This window comes from Furipterus horrens, unplaced genomic scaffold (genome assembly GCF_987537825.1).
Source record: "Furipterus horrens unplaced genomic scaffold, mFurHor1.1.pri manual_scaffold_9, whole genome shotgun sequence".
NCBI lineage: Eukaryota > Metazoa > Chordata > Mammalia > Chiroptera > Furipteridae > Furipterus > Furipterus horrens.
In genome coordinates this window covers 47,853,139-47,876,477 of record NW_028327179.1, presented here as the reverse complement: position 1 = coordinate 47,876,477, position 23,339 = coordinate 47,853,139, and the positions used below count along the sequence as shown (strand labels likewise).

The 23,339-nt window shown below is 36.8% G+C and overlaps 1 protein-coding gene across 1 annotated transcript in view; it reads right to left on the bottom strand.

Annotated features, from left to right (window-relative positions):
• MAGI2 (membrane associated guanylate kinase, WW and PDZ domain containing 2) overlaps positions 1-23,339 on the bottom strand; it is a 1,613,703-nt gene that overhangs the window by 96,518 nt on the left and 1,493,846 nt on the right. Inside the window, exons 19-20 of the mRNA XM_090287299.1 lie at positions 21,862-22,081; positions 20,398-20,541 (exon numbers count right to left, since the gene is read on the bottom strand). Coding sequence (XP_090143425.1) covers positions 20,398-20,541; positions 21,862-22,081 — 364 coding nt within the window. The remainder of the gene's footprint in view (positions 1-20,397; positions 20,542-21,861; positions 22,082-23,339) is intronic.

The following is a 23,339-nucleotide window of genomic DNA, read 5'->3' as shown; positions in this document are numbered from 1 at the left end:
ACCTTCTCCATATACTGCACAAATCTTTCTGTTTTTGTGCCTCATTCTGTGTGTGTGTTTCAGTCGCATTTTTACCTTTGCTGAAATAATAAAGCATAATACACTGAAATTCTTGCATATTTTCTTCCATCTTCAATATTAAAATGGCTGCACAAAAATTCACAAATTTTGATAAATTTTCTTTAAATGCACACTGATTTGACAGCTGTCACAATACAATCTAACAAAATTGTTTTAATTGAAGTTAAAGACAACTAAATGCTACTAGAGCCATCTTATAAAAAAACAAATTTTTTGGCTAAAATTCAATTCACATGGAAAATATTACAAACATCTGAGTATCAAATAACACAGCTTTAAACACACAAAGTAAAAATTGAAGATCAAAAACTTAACAAAATCATTAATAAAAAAGTTTTAGGATTTCTGGCCAAGATGGAGGCCTAGACAGACATGCTGTGTCTTCTTCCACAACTAAGAAGGAATGCAACTACCTGAAAACTAGAGACAACCAGAAGTTCTAGAAAATCGAGCTGCATAAAAGCCCAATAAACAAAGATATAAAGAAGAAATACTCATCGAACAGGTAGGAGGGGTGGAGCCAGGGTAGAGAGAACATGGAGTGGTGGCGGCAGTAGTAGGCTGGCAGAAAGTGCTGTCACACGTTTTAAAAAGTAGGGAGGGACATGTGGGGAGGCTCCCAGCACCAGACAAGACCATGCAGCTCACAGTCCCAGCCCCAGGAAAAATAAAGCCTCGTTGCTTATGACTGTGCAAACCAGTGGGGGTTGGGGTGGAGGAAGAAACTGCTGGTCTCTCTAAAGGGCCCCCATGGACCTAGAACATCCATAGACCAACCCACTCTGGGAACTACGAGCAGGGCAACAGCTAGAGAGGTGCCCGCCGCATATGAAAGTGGGAAAAGTGCCTGGAAAAGAGGCAAGTGCTCAGCAAATGGCACTGTTCCCTCTCAGACCCCAATGTGGTGAAATGGGTCACCCAAACTGATGATACCAAAGTCTCTGCCCATTACAATGTAATTGTTGCGACAGCTTTACCAAGAAACAGAGGCAAACAAACACAGGAGCCTGTCAAGTAGAGGAGACAGAGAGGTATGGCCCAAAAGAGGGAACAGATCAAGGTTCCAGTGGGAGAACTAAGCAATGAGCAGATAGCCAACCTAACATATGTAGAATTCAAAACACTGGTGATAAAGATGCTCACAGGCATGATAGATATGCTTAAGTGAGGCAAATGCATAAGGGAAAAAGTGAAGGCTGTGATAAATGAAATGAAGAAAATCCACACAAAACCAAAGGTGAAGGGAAGGAAACAGGGGTTCAAATCAATGATTTGGAACATAAGGAAGAAAAAAACAGTCAACGAGTAAAGAATGAGGAAACAAGAATGGAAAAAATGAGGAGAGGCTTAGGAACCTCTGGGACAACTTTAAATGTGCCAACATCCAAATCATAGGGGAGCCAGAAGGAGAAAAAGAAGAGCAAAAAATTGAAAACTTATGTGAGAAAATAATGAAGAAAACTCCCCAAATTTGGCAAAGGAAATAGACATATAAGTCCAGGAAGCACAGAGAGTCCCAAACAAGCTAGACCAAAAGAGAACCACACCAAGACATATCATCATTAAAATGCCAAAGGTGAAAGATAAAGAGAGAATCTTAAAAGCAGCAAGAGAAAAGCAGAGAGTTCCATACAAAGGGGTACCTATAAGACTATCAGCTGATTTCTCAAAAGGAACTTTGTAGGCAAGAAGGGACTGGCAAGAGGTATTTAATGTGATGAAAAGCAAGAACATACAACCAAAATTACTCTATCCAGCAAAGCTATTATGTAGAATCGAACAGTAGATAAAGTGCTTCCCAGACAAGGTAAAGCTAAAGGAGTTCATCATCACCAAGCCATTATTATATGAAATGTCAAAGGAACTTTGGAAAAAAAATCAAAATATGAACAGTAAAATGGCAACAAACTCACAACTATCAACAACTGAATCCAAAAAATAAAAAGAAAATCCAACTAAGCAAGCCTGAATAGAAACAGAATCATAGGTATGGGGATCATTTGGAGGGTTATCAACTGCGAGGGGGAAGTGGGAGAAATGTGGAAATGGTGAAGGGATTAAGAAGCATAATTGGTTGGTACAAAATAGACAGGGGGAAGTTAATAATAATATAGGAAAGTGTGAAGCCAAAGAACTTATATGCAGGACCCATGGACATGAACTAAGGGGAGTGGGATTGCTGAAGGGAAGGGGGTTACTGTACTGGGCAGAAGGGAGCAAAGGAAAAAAAAAAAGGGACTACTGTAACAACATAATCAATAAAATATACTAAAAAAATGTTTTAAAGCACCTACCTCAATATGTAATAGATCAAATAGATAAAAGTTAGTAGAACTATAGAATATTTGAATAATACAAATTCAAACTTTAAACAATGAACACATTTATAGAACACTGCACTCAACAATTACAGAATACACATTATTTGCAAGCACACACGGGTCATATTTAAAAAATTAAACATGTGTATGCCCCCCCAAAAACAAGACTCAGCAAATTTTAAAGATGAAATCCTATAAACCATATTCTCTAATGACGGTAAAACTGCACTAGAAATCAAGATTACACAACTAACCTGAAAATCCCCATACATTTAAAAATGTAAAACAAAACCACCTTCTAGGATCCAAGATGGTAGAGGAGTAAGTGGAAGCTACACTAACCTCATCCCAGGACCAATCTGGAATTACAACTTAATTGTGCAGAAATCATCTGGAATAACCAACTGAACACTAGCTGGAGAGAAGCCTTATAACCATGGACATACAGAAAAGGCTGCTTCATCACAACGTGACTGGTAGGAAGTGTAGAGACATGAAAGGGTTTATTGGGCTTCCATGCGTGGCAGCTGAATGACTGAGAAACAGCTCACCAGCTGTGGGTTCCCCCTGAAAAGGGCAGGGTCTAAACCCCCAGCTGGGCTTCCCAGACTACAGCAACAGAGCAGAAGGTAAGATAGAATCCAGCTTTAAGATGTGAAAAGCCGCAGGGTTTTTTTTTTTTTTTTTTCCTGGCCGGAAAGAAACAGCTGGAGACAAAGTGCTCTTAAATGGATTACATATGAAAATATATTGCCACCTACTTACCCTGGGCTCCAGCAGAGGGAGGGCAGAGAAGACTAGAGACACTTAAGGAGAGTTTGGGGCAGTGGCTTTGAGGAGAGAACTGAGGGATCAAATGACTGGGTCCTAGTGCTGACTCATCCCCGATACTGCAGGCAGATCACTCCTCTCCAAATGGCGTCAGCCGGAGAGGAAGCAATAGCCCCACCCATAGGAATTAGTCTGCCCCACTCTCAGTGCTTAAGCCTAATGGGTGAATAAAGATTGAACTGATAAACAGCTAAAGGAGACAGACAAAGGCAGTAGATCTCTGGTAGTCTCAAACAGGCTGCTTAGGCCCAGACTGGGACATGATCTGACGCCACCAGGAGTAGATCCAGGAAGTGCAGGTCAATCTAAGAAGCAGCAACAAACAAGAAGAGTCACAAAAATGTGGAGGCAGAGAAACAAACCCCTATCAGAAGGAAAGGAGGAATCTCCAGAAAGAGTGCTAAATTAAATAGAGGAAAGCAAGCTATCAGACATGGAATTCAAAATATGGATTATAGGGAAGCTCGATTTGCTCAGCGAGCTAAAAGAAAAAGCAACAACAACAACAACAAAAAGAACACCTCCTAAAACCTACAAAAACTTCAGGGAAACTACAAGGAACTTACTGAGAATTACACCAGCATGAAAAAGGACATAGAAGCTATCAATAAGAGACAGGAGGAAATGAAGAATACAATTCCTGTATTGAAGAGCACAGTAGAAGGAATCAAAAGCAGGCTAGAGGAAGCAGAAGATTGGATCAGTGAGCTGGAGGACAATGTAGAAAAAATTTCCAGACAGTGCAACAAAATGAAAGAAGACTGAAAAAAAAAAAGAAGAGGTTTTAAGAGAGCTGCAGGACAACATGGAATGTAATAATATCCATATCATAGGAATATCAGAAAGAGAAGAAGAGCAGCAAGGGATAGAAAACTTGTTTGAAAAAGTAGGGACAGAAAACTTCCCTAACTTGATGAGAGAAAAAGTCATGCAAGTCCAGGAAGCACAGAGGGTCCCAATGAAGAACCCAAACAGGCCCACTCCAAGATATGTCATAATTAAAATGACAACATTCAAAGACAAAGAGAGAATCCTAAAAGCAGCAAGAGAAAAACAGCAAATAACATACAATGGAGCTCCGATAAGACTATCATCAAATTTCTCAACAGAAGCACTACAAGCCAGAAGGGGATGGCAAAAAATATTCCAAGCAAAAAAACAAACAAACAAACAAAAAACAAAAAACAAAAAAAAACAAAGGCCTACAATCAAGACTACTCTATCCAGCAAGGCTCTCTTTCAAAATGGAAGGTGAAATAAGGAGTATCTCATACATAAGAAGGCTAAAAAAATACATCTCCACCAAAACAGCACTGCGAGAGATGCTAAAGGGATTGCTATATGAAGATGAAAAAAAAGAGAGAAAGAGAGACAGAGAGGGGAACACAGGTACAAAGGGGAAAAATGACAATGAATAAGTACCTATCAATAATAATCTTAAATGTAAGTGGACTAACTGCACCAATCAAAAGACATAGGGTAGCTGAATGGATTAGAAAGCATGACCCACATATATGCTGTCTACAAGAGACCCACCTTAGAACAAAAGATCTACACAGACTGAAAGTGAAGGGATGGAAAAAAGTATTTCAAGCAAATGGACATTAAAAAAAAAGCTGGGGTAGCAATATTTATATCAGACAAAACAGATTTCACAGGAAAGACCATAAAAAGAGACAAAGTAGGACATTTCATAATTCTTAAGAGAAAAATCCATCAAGAAGATATAACTCTTGTAAATATATATGCACCCAACATAGGAGAACCCAAATATATAAGAAAAATCTTGAAGGACTTCAGGAAGGACATTGATAGCAACACACTCATAGTAGGAGTCTTTAACACCTCATTGTCAACAAGGACAGATCTTCCAAGCAAAGAAACACCAAGGATATTGAGGCATTGAACAACACTCTAGATCAAATGGGCTTAATTGATATATATAGAACTTTTCATTCCAAAGAAGCAAAATATACACTTTTTTGAAGTGCACATGGTACATTCTCAAAGATAGACCACATGGTAGGACACAAAACGAGCCTCAACAAATTCAAGAAAATTGAAATTATATTAAGCATCTTCTCAGACCACAATGACTTGAAACTGTAAGTCAACCTTAAGGAAAAAACTAAAGAATATTCAAAGTCATGGAGGGTGAATAACATGCTATCAAATAATGAATGGGTTAACAATGACATCAAAGAAATCAAAAAGTTTCTGGGAAAAAAAAGAACACACAGCAGCCCAGGACCTATGGGACACAGCAAAAGCAATTGGAGAGGAAAGTTCATAGCAAATAGGCCTACCTAAAAAGGACAGAAGAATCTCAAATAAAAAATCTAACCTAACAGCTAGAAGAACTAGAGGAACAACAACAAACAAAGCCCAGAGTGAGAAGGAGGAAAGAAATCATCAAGATCTGAGCAGATTTAAATGACAGAGACTAAACAAAAGTTTCAAAAGATCAATAAATTCAGAAGCTGGTTCTTTGAAAATATAAACAAAATTGACAAGCCTTGAACCAGATTCATTAAGAAAAAAAAAGAGAGAGGACCCAAATAAATAAAATTATAAATGAAAGGAAAAATCATCACTGATACCACAGAAATACAAAAGATTGTAAGAAATTACTACGAACAACTCTATGACAAGAAATTTGACAACCTATACTAAAAGGGCAAATTTCTGGAAACATACAATCTTCTAAAACTGAATCAAGAAGAAGCAGAATGTCTGAATAGACCAATAACAAAGAGTGAAATTGAAGCAGTAATCAAAAAACTCTTGGTACACAAAAGCCCTGGACCGATGGCTTCACAGGCAAATTTTACAAAACATTTATGGAAGAACTGACTCCTACCCTTTTCAAACTGTTTTAAAAAATCCAAGAAGAGGGAAGACTCTGAAACTGTTTCTATGAAGCCAGTATTACCCTAATTCTAAAACCAGGTCAAGACACAACAACAAAAAAGAAAACTTCAGGCCAATATCACTGATGAACATAGATGTTAAAATCCTCAACAAAATATTGGCGAACTGGATCCAGCAACACATTAAAAAGATCATATACCATGATCAAGTGGGATTCATCCTAGGGATGCAAGTATGGTTTAATATTCACAAATCAATAAAGATAATATATCACCTAAATGAAATGAAAGACAAAAATCACATGATCATATCAATAGATGCTGAAAAAGCATTTGATAAAGTACAACACCCATTTATGATGAAAACACTCAGCAAAGTGAGAGTAGAGGGAGCATACCTCCACATAAGAAAGACCATGTACAAGAAACCTGTAAGCCAATATTGTACTCAATGCGCAAAAAGTGAAAGCATTCCCCCTGAGATCTCTTGTACTCAAAAAACTACGTAACACTGAAGAAAGAAATTAAGGAAGATACAAATAAATGGAAGAACATACCATGTTCATGGGTGGGAAGAATCAACACCATTAAACTACCCAAAAGCAATTTATAGATTCAACGCAGACCCTATTAAAGTACAGTGACATATTTCACAGACCTAGAACAAATACTTCAAAAATTTATATGGAACCAAAAATTACCCAAAAATAGCCAAAGCAATCTTGAGACAGAAGAACACAGCAGGAGGAATCACAATACCTGACATCAAACTATATTACAAAACCACTGTGATCAAGACAGTCTGGTAGTGGCATAAGAACAGACATATAGATCAATGGAAGAGAATAGAGAGCCTAGAAATAAACCCAGGTCTATATGGTCAACTATTATTTGACAAAGGGGGAAAGAACATCAAATGGAGTAAAAAGAGCCTGTTCAACAAATGGTGCTGGGAGAACTAGACAAGGACTGTGTGGAACCGCTCCTTGTGGTTTAGAGAATTGTAGCCCCAGCCTGAGCATGACCTGCCACCAACACCCCAGCTGTGGTTGTCTTTAAGTCTCAACAATGGATGCGTGGGAGACATAACCAAAAACCATTCAGAGGGTTTCTGTGGGGATTGGATTTAAAGAACATTAATATGCTTTAGAACTTGCTCTGCTTTCCTTTATCTTATAATTAAGTATAAACAATCTCTAGCAGAGAGTATTTAAAACCTTGTATCTAGTTCCAGTGTGGGGTCAAAATGTTTAATAGACTCTGGCACAGACTATTTGTTGTACCTACTGTACTGGAACTTGTAATCAGTTATTGTTTATTGTAACCTAGGTACATGAAAGCTATTGATAATTTATGAATGTTGATCTTGTATCTCCCATGCGTATCCTTCTCAATAAAAAGTATGAGGGTTGAAGGTCTAGCTGCTGTTCTCCACTAGAGAGGCAGTCACCTTCCTTCCCTCAGACATAAGTAAGTGTCCTGAGTAAAAATTTGTTCCGCCGTGGTCATGAAGCCTCTGCTGGACAGAGCAACTTCCTTCCGAGCCTAGGGTGTGTGAGGCACCTCTGCTACAAGGAACATGCAAAAAAATGAAAGTAGACCACCAACTTACACCATATACCAGAATAAACTCAAGATGGATCAAGTACTTAAATGTAAGCTGTGAGACCATAAAAATCATAGAGAAAAACATAGGCAGGAAAATTTCAGATATCCCATGGAGCAATATTTTTGCCAATATATTTCTCAGGGCAATGGAAATAAAGGAAAAAATAAACAAATGGGACTACATCAAACTAAAGAGTTTTTGCTCAGCAAAAGAAAACATCTGCAAGATGAAAAGGGAACAACTGTATGGGAAAACATATTTACCAATGATACCTCAGACAAGGGATTGATCTCTAAAATATATAAAGAACTTATACAACTCAACACCAAGAAGACAGAAAATCCAATTAAAAAATGGGTACAGGACCTGAACAAACATTTCTCCAAAGAGGACATTCAGAGGGCCCATAGGCATATGAAATAATGCTCAACATCACTAGCCACCAGAGAGTTGCAAATAAAAACCACAATGAGATATCACTTTACACCAGTCAGAATGGCCATCATCAGCAAATCAACAAACAACAAGTGCTGGCGAGGATGTGAATAAAAGGGAACCTTAGTGCACTGTTGGTGAGAATGCAGACTGGTGCAGCCACTATGGAAAACATTATGGAATTTCCTCAAAAAACTAAAAATGGAACTGACTTTTGACCCAGCAATTCTATTGCTAGGATTATACCCAAAGAATCCTGAAACCCCAATTCAGAAGAACATATGCACCCCTATGTTCATAGCAGTGCTATTTACAATAGCCAAGTGCTGGAAACAGCCTAAGTGCCTGTCTGTAGATGAATGGATCAAAAACTGTGGTACATTTACACAATGGAATACTATGCAGCAGAAAGAAAGAAGGGACTCCTACCATTTGCAACAACATGGATGGAAACTAGAGAGAATTCGTCGTCGGCAGCCGTCCATCTCGAGAGACGATGGTGTAGCTTCTCAAGAGTCTATCTGCACCGCCGAGAATGGCTGTGCAGTCCGACTCGGGAGTGACATCGTATCTGTCTCCTCCCGTGTTGAATCGACATCTTGCGATGACGCTGAAGCTACAGAGCCTGGGCAGGGTGATATGGAGGGTCTGCTGTTGCCCATGCAGCAGACCCCCCCTCTCTTCGCAGCTGAAGGGTCCAAGGGAAAGACGGAGTCAATACAGCTTGGCTTCAGGTGCGCCGCAGGAGTTGCCGGTGTTGACTACAACGTCAAACCGCCTTAGGGACTCCGGCTCCAGATTTTCTGTCGGGGTTTACTCCCTTAGCCTTTCCCCTGAAGAGGTATGCCGCAAGGCAGAGGAGGTTTTTTGGAGTCAGAGTTTTCCTTCTCTGATGTACCCTGACTGGAAGATCGAACCAGCGACACTTAGCTCGCAGGCCGACGCTCAATCCACTGAGCTAAACCAGCCAGGGCCATAGAGAGAATTATGCTTGTGAAATAAGCCGGGCAATGAAAGACAAATATATGATATCACCTAATACAGGAAACTAATGAACAACACAAACAAATGAGCAAAAATGAACCAGAGACATGTAAAGAAGGAGCAGATTAACAGTGACAAGGTGGGAGGCAGGAGGGTGATAAAGGAGGTAAGAATGGGAAGGGTCTAGTCAAGGAACCAGTATAAATGACCCATGAACATAAATGAGGTGGGGATTGACTGTGGTAGAAGGGGTGGGCGTGGTGGGGGGAAGCAATGGGGGAAAAGGTGGGACAACTGTAATAGAAAAACAATAAAAGAAAAAAAATATCACCTTCTAAATAACCGATGAGTCAAAAAAAATAGTGGAAATTTGAATATATTTAGAAGTAAAGTAATGAACATTCTACATATCAAAACTACAGCCTTAAATTCATACATTATTTCTAAAAATGAAGAAAACCTGTGAACTACTGATCTAAGCACCCAATTTAAGGAGCAAGAAAAATAAGAGGAGAGTAAACCCAAAGAACATGAAGGGAGAGAAATAGTAAATATAAAAAACAGAAATCAATAGGTAAGAGAACAACTTTGTATACTGGTTCTTGAAAAGAATTAAGAATAGATCTCTAGCATGATTAATAAAGAAAAATGGAAAGAATACAGAAGTAAATAATAGTCAAATAAATAAGTATATATAAATACAGATGTTTCAAACATTGAAAATACAAGAAGATAATATAAAAACTTGGAAAAATTAAAGTGAAATAAATTATTAGAAAAAAGAAAATTATCAGAATCGACTCAAAAAGAAATAGAAAACTTGAAGAATACACTAATTATTATAGAAAGGTAACTAGTAGTTTAAAATTTTCACACAAAGAAAATATTGTAGGCCTGGATGGTTTCACAAGTGTGTTCTACCAAGTATTCAAGAACAATTCTTACTTACATAACCTTCCCCAGACAACAACAGTAATGATAACCACAAAAAAGATTATTTTTCTCTCATTGTAAGGCTAGTATAATGTTAATCATTCAATGACACTACAGGAAAAGAGAAGTACAGGAACTTCTGGCCAAGAAGGAGCTATAGACAGACATGCTGCATCTCTATCCACAACTAAGAAGGAAAACAACTAAGAAGGAATACAACTATCTCAAAACTAGAGACAACCAGAAGTTCCCGAAAATCAAGCTGCATATTAAGTCCAACAAACAAAGAAATAAAGAAGAAATACTCATCCAGATAGGTAGGAGGGGTGGGACCAGGGAGGAGAGGATGAGGTGTGGTGGCAGCAGTAGCAGCAGCAGGCTGGAGGAAAATGCAGTCACACATTTTAAAAGTTGGGAGGGACACCTTCGGAGTGTTCCCAGCCTCAGACCAGGCCATGCAGCTCATGGTCCCAGCGCTAGGGAAAATCAAGCCTCACTGCTTCTGACTGTGTAGGCCGGTGGGGGTTGGGGCAGAACAGACTGCTGGTCTCTTAGCTGAGTCCACTTGTTTAAAGGGTCCCCATGGCCCTAGAACACCCACAGACCCATCCATTCTGGGAACCATGCCAGGGCAACAGCTAGAGAGGCACCAGTCCCATACAGAAGTAGGAGACATGCCAGGAAAACAGGCGAGTGCTGAGCAGGTAGCGTTGTTTCCTCTTGGATACCTCCCCAACACACAGCACCACAGAGTGGTGAAATTGGTCACCCTGTACTGACGAATACCTAAGGCTCCACCCCTTACTACATAACAGGAGCGACAGCTTTACCTAAGACACAGAGGCAAACAAACACAGGAGCCTGTCAAGATGAGTAGACAGAAAAATATGGCCCAAAAGAGGGAATGAATCAAGGTTCCAGTGGGAGAACTAAGTGACATGGAGATAGCCAGTCTAATAGATGAGGAGATAGCCAACCTAACAGATGAAGAGTTCAAAACACTGGTAATAAAGATGCTCACAGGCTTGACAGATATGCTTGAGTACAGCAAATGTGTAAGAGAAGTGAAGGCTATGCTAAGTGAAACGAAGGAAAATCCACAAAAAACCAACAGTGAAGAAAACCGGGGTTCAAATCAATGACTTGGAACATAAGGAAGAAAAAAACAGTCATCTAGTACAGAATGAGGAAACAAGAATTGAAAGAAATGAGGAGAGGCTTAGGAACCTTTAGGACAACTTTAAACATGCCAACATCCAAATCATAGGGGTGCCAGAAGGAGAAGAGGTAGAGCAAGAAATTGAAAGCTTATGTGAAAAAATAATATAGGAAAACTTCTTAAATTTGGTGAAGGAAATAGATATAGAAGTCCAGGACGTACAGAGTCCCAAACAAGCTAGACCCAAAGAGGATCACACCAAGACACATCATCATTAAAATGCCAAAGGTGAAAGATAAAGAGATAATCTTAAAACAGCAAGAGAAAATCAGAGAGTTACCTACAAATGGGTGCCTATAAGACTTGGCTGATTTCTCAAAAGAAACTTTGCAGGCAAGAAGAGACTGGCAAGAAGTATTCAAGGTGTTGAAAAGCAAGGACTTACAACCAAGATTACTCTCTCCAGCAAAGCTATCATTTAGAATGGAAGGGCAGATAAGGTGCTTCCCAGACAAGGTAAAGCTAAAGGAGTTCATCATCACCAAGCCATTGTTATATGAAATGTTAAAGGGACTTATTTAAGAAAAAGAAGATCAAAACTATGAATAGTAAAATGACAACAAACTCACAACTATCAACAACTGAATCCAAAAAATAAAAACAAAATTCAACTAAGCAAACCAGAATAGAAACAGAATCATAGGTATGGGGGTCATTTGGAGGGTTATCAACTGGGAGGGGGAAGGTGGAGAAATGTAGAAATGGTGCAATGATTAAGAAGCATAATTGGTAGGTACAAAATAGACAGTGGAGAGTTAATAATATGGGAAAGGGTGAAGCCAAAAAACTTATATGCACGACCCATGGACATGAACTAAGGGGTGTGGGATTGCTGGAGAGGAGATGGGAGCAAAGGGAAAGAAATTTGGATTACTGTAACAACATAATCAACAGAATATACTTAAAAAAAGAGAAAAGTACAGACCAATCTTACTCAAGAACACGGATACAAATATCCTAAAGAAAATATCAGAAAACTGAATTGAACAATGTATGAAAAATACATCATAAATAAGTAGGGCTTATATGGAAAAATTAAGAGTGATTTAAATTAAAAAGTCATTAATGTAAGCCTATTAATTAGCTAATTAAAGAAAAAATCATATAATACTTCCAATGGATGGAGAAATAGTACATACAATTCAACATGTATTTATATATACTTTCTAGTAAACTAACAATTGAAAGGGACATCCTTAATCTTATAAAGGTTATATAAATTCATTAAACATTATGTTTATTGTTGAAATGTTAAAAGCATTCCTTTTAAGATTAGAAATAAAACAAGAATTCTTGCTTTGACTACTTCTCTTCAGCTTCATATTGGAAGATGAGTAAGTGCAGTACAATAAAATAAAAATAAAAGAATATAAAGGAAGACAAAACTCTCATTATTTGCAGAAAATATGATTATGTAGAAAATTCAATAGTAGCTACAGGTAAATTATTTGAATTAATAAGCAAATTTGGAAAATGTCCATGGTACAATTGGTAAATATATAACATTCATATTTTATCTATTTACTGGTAACAAAGAGTTTATTTCAATGCTGCCTTAAAATATTATACACAAGAGAAAAAATAAAGTATACAAAGTATCTACAATCTATCTAGCAAAGTATTTGCCAATATGTTATGGAATAAACTATAAAACTTTGAGCAGTTTGTGGAAAACCTAAATAAATAGATTATATCATGTTCATAGATAGAAAGTTTCAATATTATAAAGATGTAAGCTTCCCACATCAACTTACAGATTCCAAAAATCCTAATAGTGACAGCAAATTCTGAAGATTTATAGAAGAGCAAAAGCCCAAAAACATCTAGACATGAAGAATTGAGATGTGTGTCTGGGGATGAGGGGACGGGCAGTTTCATCCTCAAAACTCAAGATTTATTAAAGGGTGGATAAGTATAGCACTGATGTAGGTATAGACAAATAGACCAGCAGAATAGTATAAGTAATCTATAAACAGACCATTGCAGTTATAGAATTTTTATTTATTATAGAGCTGTTCTCACAGATGGGGGGAAATGATGCTGTGATAAGTGGTTATCCATATGGAGAAACTGAAATTGAATTTCTACCTTATAGTATACAGAGAAATTAATTATAGGTGTTTAAAGATGTAGATATGAAAATAAAAACTATAAAACTTTTAGAAGAAGATATAGGACATCTTTAAGAATTTGAGGGAATGTTTTTTCAAGCTAACACAGAAAATGGAAACTGTAAAGGAAAAGGTTGATTAAGTCAATTGTACAAAAATTAAGATTTTTTAAAATCAAAGAGCATCATGAAGAAACTCATCTTTATGTATAATAAAAGGAACTTTTGTTACATAGCTGGTATGAATATAATCTATATCACCATGTAGGAAAATATTTTTGTATTATTTAGTTAAGTTAAATATATGACCAACTACGTATATGTCTAGTCTAGAGAAATTATTCCCCATGAGCAGCAGAAAATATGTACAAGGATTGTAATTCCAAAACCTGGAAATAAGCCAAATATCCACTGACAGGGGAAATCGTAAATATCCACAGATAACTATTATAGACCATAGCACATTCATACAAAGGAGTAGTTTATAGCAGTGAAAATAAACTATAGTTTTATGTATTAAGTTGGAAAAGTCCTATGAACAAAAGTATAAAAAGGAAACCAAAGAGAAGAATATGTACAGCATGATTCATTTATATAAAGTTCAAAAGTGAGCAGAGCTATTAATAGATCACATAGTTGAGAGATACACAAATATGTGGTAAAACTAGAAGGAATGGCAAGTGTTTAATTAGGATGATGGCTCTCTCTGGGGCTGGAGAGCAGGAGGAGAGTGGAATCATGGGAGACTGGTAATGTTTTCTAAGCCAGGCTATGGGTTCATGGGTGCTTGAACATTGTTAGTATTTATGCCTATTACATATGTTTGATAAAAACAATATGTAAAATAAAATACTTTCATTTTGTAATCACAGGCTAGTCATATTACCATAGAAGGAGAGATGACAGATTCAAAAGAAGCTATCAGGAAATTTTGTTTTTCATTAAAAAAAAAAAGAAGATGAGTAAGCAATATGTTTTTGCACATTGTTCAGTCTAACAAAATGTTTTAGGTTATTCCAAGATCTACTGCAGGCAGACTTTTGCATCATAATGAGCTTCAGGAAGAAGGTAAACCATTTTATAAATAAATTTATGTGATGCTGAATAGGCATATACAACTGTTACACAGCTGTTAAGGTGATGTAGTTAAAATGTTCTTTTTAAGTAACAGAAATATATTTTATGGAAATGGGAAATGTACAATTGTTCTCCCCTTATCCCAGGAGGATACCTTTCAGGACTCTCAGTGGATTCCTGAAATCTTGGTAGTACCAAACCCCATATATATTGTGTTTTTTCCTTTTCCACTTAAAGGAAGCATTTTACAGCTCTTCTTTGGCATATCAGAGTTGCCAGCATCATGACTCTGGCACGTTGGGGCCATTATTCAGTAAAATAGTTACCTGAAGCACTATAATACCGCCATTGTCAGCTACTACAAGGCACTACTGGTTGGAAGCATGTAGAGTGTGGATAAGCTGGACAAAGGGATGATTCACGTCCCAAGCGGGACAAAGCAGAACATAGAGATTTCATCATGCTACTTAGAATGACCTGCAATTTTAAACGTAAAAATTTTTATTTCTGGAATTTTCTATTTAATATTTTCAGACGATGTTGACTCTGACTGAAAAGATGGAAAACAAAACTGCAGATAAAGGGGAATTACTGCATTATACTTTTATAGATCAAGAAAATTCTATGTTTTCAAGAGGAAACTCAATTTTCTTTGAGATTCTCTTAACTCCGATTCTGAGATTTTTATTTAGGCACTTAGAACTACTATCCCTTCCCACCAATGTCTCTTGATTTCTTAGATTCCCTGCTTCACTGAGCTTCCACAGTAAATTATTTTGTACATTCATTATTCTTTCCTGTGATTCCTATTTATCTTCAATTTTTAATTAGATTGTGTCCCTCAGAGCCCTGTACCAGAGATTTATTCATCAGTTATGAAAATTTTATTGCTCTCAACTTTATTAGACTATTTTACAAATTTAAGAACATTCTTTTTTAAAAAAGAGACCATTCATATTTTCTAATAATTTCTTATACTTTTCCTTAAAATCTGAATGTCATTTGTATTTCTCTCATATGGTACTGGCCCACTTGAATGAAGAAAAGCAATCAGACATGACAGTCATGTTTCTATTTTCCATCTCCCTTTTTTCCTGTATTTACAGATTTTGTTTTGTTTTGTCTGTTCAGCTTTTAATAGAGTATTAACTGATGTTGAAGAACTATCTAGTAATTAAAGTAAAAATACGTTACTCTTTACCTTTTTTGATAAAATACTATTTCATATAATTATGATCCACATGGTTTTTCTTGGTGTTTATTCTCACTGCACTATTCTATGCAAATTTTATTCCATGATATATATTGAAATCTAAGTCCTTTCTCTTCCCACAAACTAATGCCTCACTCTTATCTTAATAAATAGAAATTAAGTTCTACCTTCTGATATATTTATCAAACCCTCTCATCAATTCTATAAGGTAGATATCATTCTTTCTATTTTATAGGACTGAGGTTCAACAAAGTAGATTGATGATTTGAAGTTTAATAAAACAAAAACACCATGTTTGCTTATTTGGAAGATTGTGAGTGAGGCTGAGGGTCTGGAAGGGCCCCAAATAGTCATATTTTTTGTAAATCTTTAAATCCATTTATTTGGATACTCATATGTTACTGATATGGAGATTCTGATATATAGAGCCTCTCTTTTATTTATTTTTTAAAAAGGTTCGTTTATTTATTTTTAGAGTGAGGGGGAGGGAGAGAGCAAGAGAGGGAGAGAAACATTGATGTACAAGACAAATGTCAATGTACGAGAGAAACGTTGATCAGCCAGGAATCAAACCACATCCTTTCAGTGCCCAACCCATTGAACCACATCAGTCAGGGTTAGAACCTCTCTTTCAGATAAGCATCTAATTAATCTTCTGAAAAAGTTTCTTATCCTCTCTTCTGTATCTAGGCTTTGGTTTGTAAATTCCCTTGATACTTTCTGATCCTAGTGTGCTGTTGGTATGATCTGATATTTTGAGGAAACCCCCTGTACCTTATGAGAAACTTGCCTAATCTGACTCTTGTTTCATCAAGTAGAAAGGAAATATTTATTTGACAAAAATTTGACTAAACATACAACGCTTTTTGAGGAGGAAAAAAATATTTGTCTAATTTGTCAAAGATCTCTGTTAAGATAATCCTCACTGCTATTCAGACTAACTCTTGGAATATATCTAGTTGTCTGTTACAAGATTCATGAAAGAAGCCCTGAGGTGAGAATATCATTGGCATTTCTCTTGGATGCCTGGGATATCACCTGGATGCCTAAGAACATGCTTTAAAAATACATATCTGTGCCACTGTTTCTTAGAATTCCCAGTGTAAGAAGGATATTTTTATACCTATGCTGGTTACCTCCTCTGCCCCGCCCCCAGCCTACCACCAATGTACTGATTTTCTTTGTATTCTTAGCAGAATCTTATACTGCTAAATATGCACACACCACCACTGTTCTACAATCAAGACAAACATAAAAGACCCAGGAAGAGTCTTAGATTCAGAGACTAATATCTGGTGCATTAACTAAGTTTTCAAAAGTATTATTTATATCCCCAAAGCAAGGGCACAATGATTCATTAATTGTTACAGGAAATTATTTTTCAGAATCACCAAGTTCTTGTGTAGTCATTCTGATTTGAGCAGTTTTACTATACTGGCTTTAATCTAAGATATGCTGCTATTAACAGATCATTACCTGGCTTTTTCCTTCAGTTTCTGATCATGAAAAAGGGAAAAAATACACATACACAGTGTTTTCCAAACTTATTTGATCACAAAGTGTGTGTGTGTGTTTAGTTTGGACACACAAGAAATAATGCATTAAGTCTGAAAGTAAAGAAATCAGGTTCACAAGGCGAACGTGTGTCTGACTGTTTTAGAGGCTGGGAAGAACCTGATGCTAGCATCTCTTCTTGAACTTATTTTTAATGATAGCCTGTAAATGTCTAGTTCACCTGCTTTTCTCAAGGATCTTGGAACTTTACAAACCAAGCCATAGTACCCCCGGAGTGAACAGCTGCCTTATAAGCATCATCTGCACAGATATTTAAGATCTATATGTATCTGGGCACTAATGGTATCAAGTGGGAACTTTATAATAAGATGAAGAATGGGCTCCTAATTAATTGTGGTGTGAAAATTTCAAATCAGTAAACTATATGTTATCCAGTTTATGTATTAGTTTAAAATAATCAAACTATTTAGTCATGCAAATATTGACTGATACTTGCCCTTGCTTAAGTAATTTAAACACATTTTTGAATGAAGTCATTGCCAGTTATTGATAGGTGGTAATGAAGGTAGAAATGATTAGCTTTAAATTTAAATGATTAAATTTTATAATAAACATGAAAACAAGATCAGCATTAATTATATGCTATTATTAAGAACAATTATTGATTTATATACAGATATGAAATATTTATGTAATTCTGACAGTAGATTATATAAGCACCTTTAAACTTACATAATGAAGTAGCCTGTTTCCTTGACATGGAGTTTGTCACTCCAAACAAATTCTCCACTGGTGCCATAAGAATTTCATAAATAACAAAATCCACAAACATTTGAATGGCAAATGGAATCCATAAAAAGCAGAACGAGAACACTCTCATCCATCTCTGCTTAGTTCTCAGCTTTATTTTAAAGATTGGAGTAAAATCAACCAGTAAAAGCTGATCCATGGACTTTCTGTGACTCCCAAGTGGTTCTTTTTATTTGATAATTAAATGTTAGAAATATATGTATATTGTATACTAACCCATATTATCTAAAACTGGGCATAATAATACCTTTTAGCTAGCTTGTACACAGAAAGAATAGATTGCTTTATAAAAATGCCATGGAAAAATGATGATATATTGCTTATTTTTATCTTTGACAAAAAGTGAAAATATTATTTTCTAGAACCCAGGTAGAGAACTCATTTTTATCATTTGCCAGAAGAAAAAAATCTTTCATAAAATTGAGTATATGCCTACAAATTCTAAATTTGTGTTTATATGGATTTGAGGACCTTGGGTAAGGCAATGGAACAGGATGGAAATCTCCATAGGCAAGATCTGGAGGGGATTAACAAATCCTGAGCTACTTACATCCTACCCCTGTCATACTGTGTAGTGACAGCTGCCCTCTAGTTCAGCAGTTCTCAAACTTTAGCTTGTACCAGATTCACACAGCCTAAAGGCCCTACTCGTAGAGTTTCTGATTCAGTAGGTCTATGGTGGGGCTTGAGAACTTCCATTTGTAACACATTCCCAGGAGATGCTGATACCAGGGACCTCAGTGAGAATCATTGCTCTGGCTTCCATTGTATAAAAGTATGTATATATATATTTACATAGAGCACTTCTATATTAGGCTCCCATGCCTCGGCAGTACTGTGTATTTTAAGCAGCCAGTGATTTAGACCACTTGTTTAAAAATGTGGCCACTGCCCCAGTGTGGTTCAGTTGGTTGGGCATCGTCCTGCAAAGCAAATGTCACCAGGTCACTGGTTTGATTCCCAGTAAGGGCACATGCCTAGGTTGTGCGCTTGTACTGGTCGGGGCATGTATAAAAGGCAACCAATTGATGTTTCTCTTTCTCAGCAATGTTTCTCTCCCTCTCTTCCTCCCTCCTTCCCCTCTTTATAAAAAAATAAAGTTAAAAAAAATGCGTCCACTGTTTGGAATCCACACAAGCCATGTTTGAACCCTAGTGGAGCTGGGGGTGGGGCTATCCTGTCTCATAGGCTCTGGTTCACTCATGGTCTTCCTGCTTTGTTTTTTTCACCTGCACTGCAAAGATTAATTTCATTTACTCACGTGTGAGTTGGCTTTGCAGCACGTTAAGAAAGTATCCTTCTGTTTACAGTGAAGCTGAAAACCAAGAAACACATGGAGGCCTATTCTAAAACCACATGTAGAGGATGCTGGTGTTGGATGGAGGGAGGTTGTCTCTCAAGTCAGCCTTAGATACTTCACAGCTGTCAAAGCATTGTGAAGGGAGAGAGAAAAATAGGCATGATTTACATACTTCCTACTTTTGCTCTGTGAGAACAAGAATCACAGAAATGGTAGGCTTGGTGGTAGGAATAGCAGGTTTATTCAATTGTCCAGGAGAACTGGTTGGGAGGTTCAGCAAAAGAAACCAGCAATCACAGCTTTTCTGTATTAACTATAAGAGCAAGGAAGGAGGACAAGAATGAATTCTAGATTTTATTTATAATCATAACTAATCTTTATTATGTGTTTACTAATCATCATTTTACAAAGAGACAGGTAGACTAACATTCTATATTGTTATCAACTTCTGTTTTGTACCTTTATATGAAAATCAGTTACCTATCAATCAGAGGCCTCAAAGTAACTGTTACATTTAAAAATCCACTTTCAACTCTTAACTGGAAAATTTCTCACTGCTATCATTTTATATGGACAACACATATCCAAGAAGCTTAGTCCACCTTTCTCCAACTGATACTGTCTGCCCAATATCAAAACCCAAAGAACAGTCACACACCAAGTATTTCCAAAGAAAACAGGACCATTTGATTAATAGACATGAAGAAAAAAAGCATAAAGCTAAAAATAAATTTCAAAAGATTCTATCTCAAATGAAAAGTGAATCATCAAACCACGGAAAATAATATGGAGGTATGTTTCCATTTCTTAGATTACTTTGTCCATTTCCTTTAGTTTACTCTTTAGGAAAACTACATATATACATAAAACACTGTATTGAGATTTGTTAATTAGAAGACTATAAGGAAGAAAATGAGTGACCCAATTCTTAAATAACTTTTGGCCAAAACTTTAAAAAACTGGGTCATGAAATGAAAGAAGGTAAAACCTACATCATCTGTTTGCTTAACAGCATACTTCAGCACTCTGCTAATACCACTATTGGTTTCTTTCAGAAGTAGGTGATTCTATAAGGAAGACTCTTCTTACCCTCATCCTTCCATTCCTTATTGCCGGCCCATCTTCTGCCAATCTCAACACGTACAAATCCATTTTGTACTCCCGTCCTCCACGAATGCTAAATCCAAATCCTTTGGCTCCTTTCTCCATGTCCACAGTAAAATAATCAAAATCCTTTGGGGTCAAGGAGAAAACAAAATAAACATTGTTTAATATCAAAAAATCTTCTGTATTCAGTCCCTTTGTTCTCCTTCTCTCCCATATAATCTGTTCCAAATAACATGGTATTGTGAGACAGAATCTGACTTCAGTCTAACAAAAGGCAAGACAAATTTCCAAAGGTTTTAACAGGTCAGAACACAATTTACTTGGTCATTGGAAGAACTATTGTGTAGCTTGTTTACTTTGCTGTTTATCAGTTTACTTGGTTAATATGTAATTACTGAATATAGGCCTGGGTGATAATTCTCTCTCTTTTGAGTTTTCTTATTCATTGCTATGGAGCAGTATAAATAAATGTACCAGTCCTATGTATGTGCATACATGTGTGTGCATGTGTGTAAATTAGAGGTTTGCTGATTAGAAAAAAAAATGTAATGGGCTCTTGCTACAACTCTCTGTGCACAAAACTACTGAATATAGTGTATACCATCAATTTGTCTTTTACATAAAATGCAGTAAGTCCAAGATTTCCTGACCTTCACTGTTCTTAAAATTTGGGGAGATAAAGGTGATTTTTAATCCTAAATAAAACACAATTAATTAAATATAGTTGAAATTGCTTTTAATTTGTATCTTGGTATCTAGTTGCCAGGTATTGAGTATTTATTAGATACCAAGTTCTGGTCTAAGCACTTTCATAAATGTTGAATCCTCACCATAGCCTGTAAGGAAGATCCTCCCTTTAGGAAACTGAAACTCAGATGGTTTATGGAAGTCTCCATAAGGCCCATCTAACATGAACAAATAACTGTATGAACTACTGTTGTTTAAACAGGGACTCAGTACTTGCTATGGGATGGGTGATGAAGCCAGGCCTGGCTTTATCTTTATGCATAGGGGCTTGGCCCTTTACCATCAAATGGGAAGTAGGGAGCAATGCAAATACTTATGGATCTAAAATACCTTCATTGTTGACATCTGTAAAAGTTTCTGCATTAGTAGCAACCTCTAAGGTTCCAGATAAGAACATTTTTCCCAACTTTGATAGACAATATACTGGGAGTTAGCTAACTAATATTAGCAAAAATTAGTTCATCCCATTACCACTCACCCACTGATCGATTGATTGTCCTGCTTTATTCTGAAATAGATATATTTATTCAGAGTGTTTTGAGGATGTGGGTGTTACCCAGATAATATCATAACTAGGAATAGAACTTAGGCTGTCTATCTCAGGAGGGTGTTCTTTCCTCTGTCTCCCATTCTATTTCATTTTTTGTATTTCAGAAAGTCTTGGTACTGGGCCTGTGATGAGCTCTTTGGCTGAGGTACCTGGGGCTGCCTGTAGTCTGAGAGAGGGTACTGCCTGGTGTCAGGGGAGTGCTGCCTATAGTCCAGTAGTGGAGGTTGCCTGTAGTCCAAGGGTGGGGGTTGCTGGTAGTCTCCTCCTGGGGGCTGCCTGTAGTCCAATGGGGGCTGCCTGTAGTCCGTGAAGGGAGGCTGTCGGATGTCTGGTTTCACATCTTGCCTTGCTTTCACTTCTGACCTGTAACTAAATAAATGGAAATGGTATCTCAGTATTTTAAGGAGGTAGAATGATCAAATGTCCTCTGGGAATGTATGGGCCACTCCTTTTGGTGGTTCTTTTGCACATTCAGGATTATGAGAAGATTAAATAAGTAATAAAGACTGTTTTTCAATCTTTAAAAAATACTATATTGTATACTTTTTATTTGGCTCCTTAATATATCAAGGTGAAAATGATGGTTCAACCAGGACTTTGTAGAAAAGGGTATGGATAACTCTTTTTGACTTCGGCTATTTAAAAACTGTACAACTGTAGCAAACCTAGGGAGTTAAAGACTTAACTCTACATTTAAAAGTATTAGTCTGTCTTAATGCCAGTAAACCAACTCTCTTTGTTGCTCTGTCTCTGTCTTTCTCTTCTCTCCCACATCCGCCCCCTCACACACAAAAACACACATACACCTTGGCAAACCACAACTTCATAAAAACACAATTGACATGATCTCTAGATACTCTACAAATACATAATTAAAGGTTATTTTAACCAGTTGGGTTTGGTCTTTCTGAATATTTTACAGAGGAGCGATAGTAAGGCATAATCACAGACTACAAGCCAAGTAGAAAGTCACTGGACCATTGCTAAGAACAGAAACATATTACATAGAATTTGAATATTAGACTACAGCTATCACATGAGTAACAGGTACTATCGTGGTCATAAAATGAAAGGAAAGGCAAAAATGTTTACGTTCAGCATTTGTCTCTTTTTTGTTACTAGGTATTAGTTACTAATAAAATTAATACAGAAACCAGAACTAGTTGTTTAGTGCTGTTTTGTGAATCCAAACTGCTCTAAGTGGAGAGAATTTCCAGTTACAAAAGGGGACTAAAATAGCCTATATGGGTTCACGAATAAGGTAAACTGAAAAGTTGTCACCACAGTTTAGAGGAATACCTAATTCTATAGTTTATTTCCTATTGCCATAGTAACAGTCTATAAAGCTACTTAGGGATACAGGTAGATTGAAAAATACATTCTGTATAATAATTATATCTAAAAATTAATGTGGAGGATTTGAGGAATTGAGAAAATACAAGGAGGACCCCCAAAAACCCAGAATTTTAAAAAATTGTGCATAGTCACCTTCAAAGTACTCTCCATTTGATGTAATACACCTAGTGAAATGTTTTTTCCATTGCTCAAAATCAGTTTCTGAACTTATCGATTTTGATGCCTTTTAGTGCTTCTGCCATTTTTTGCTTTACCTCTCCCACAGCAGCAA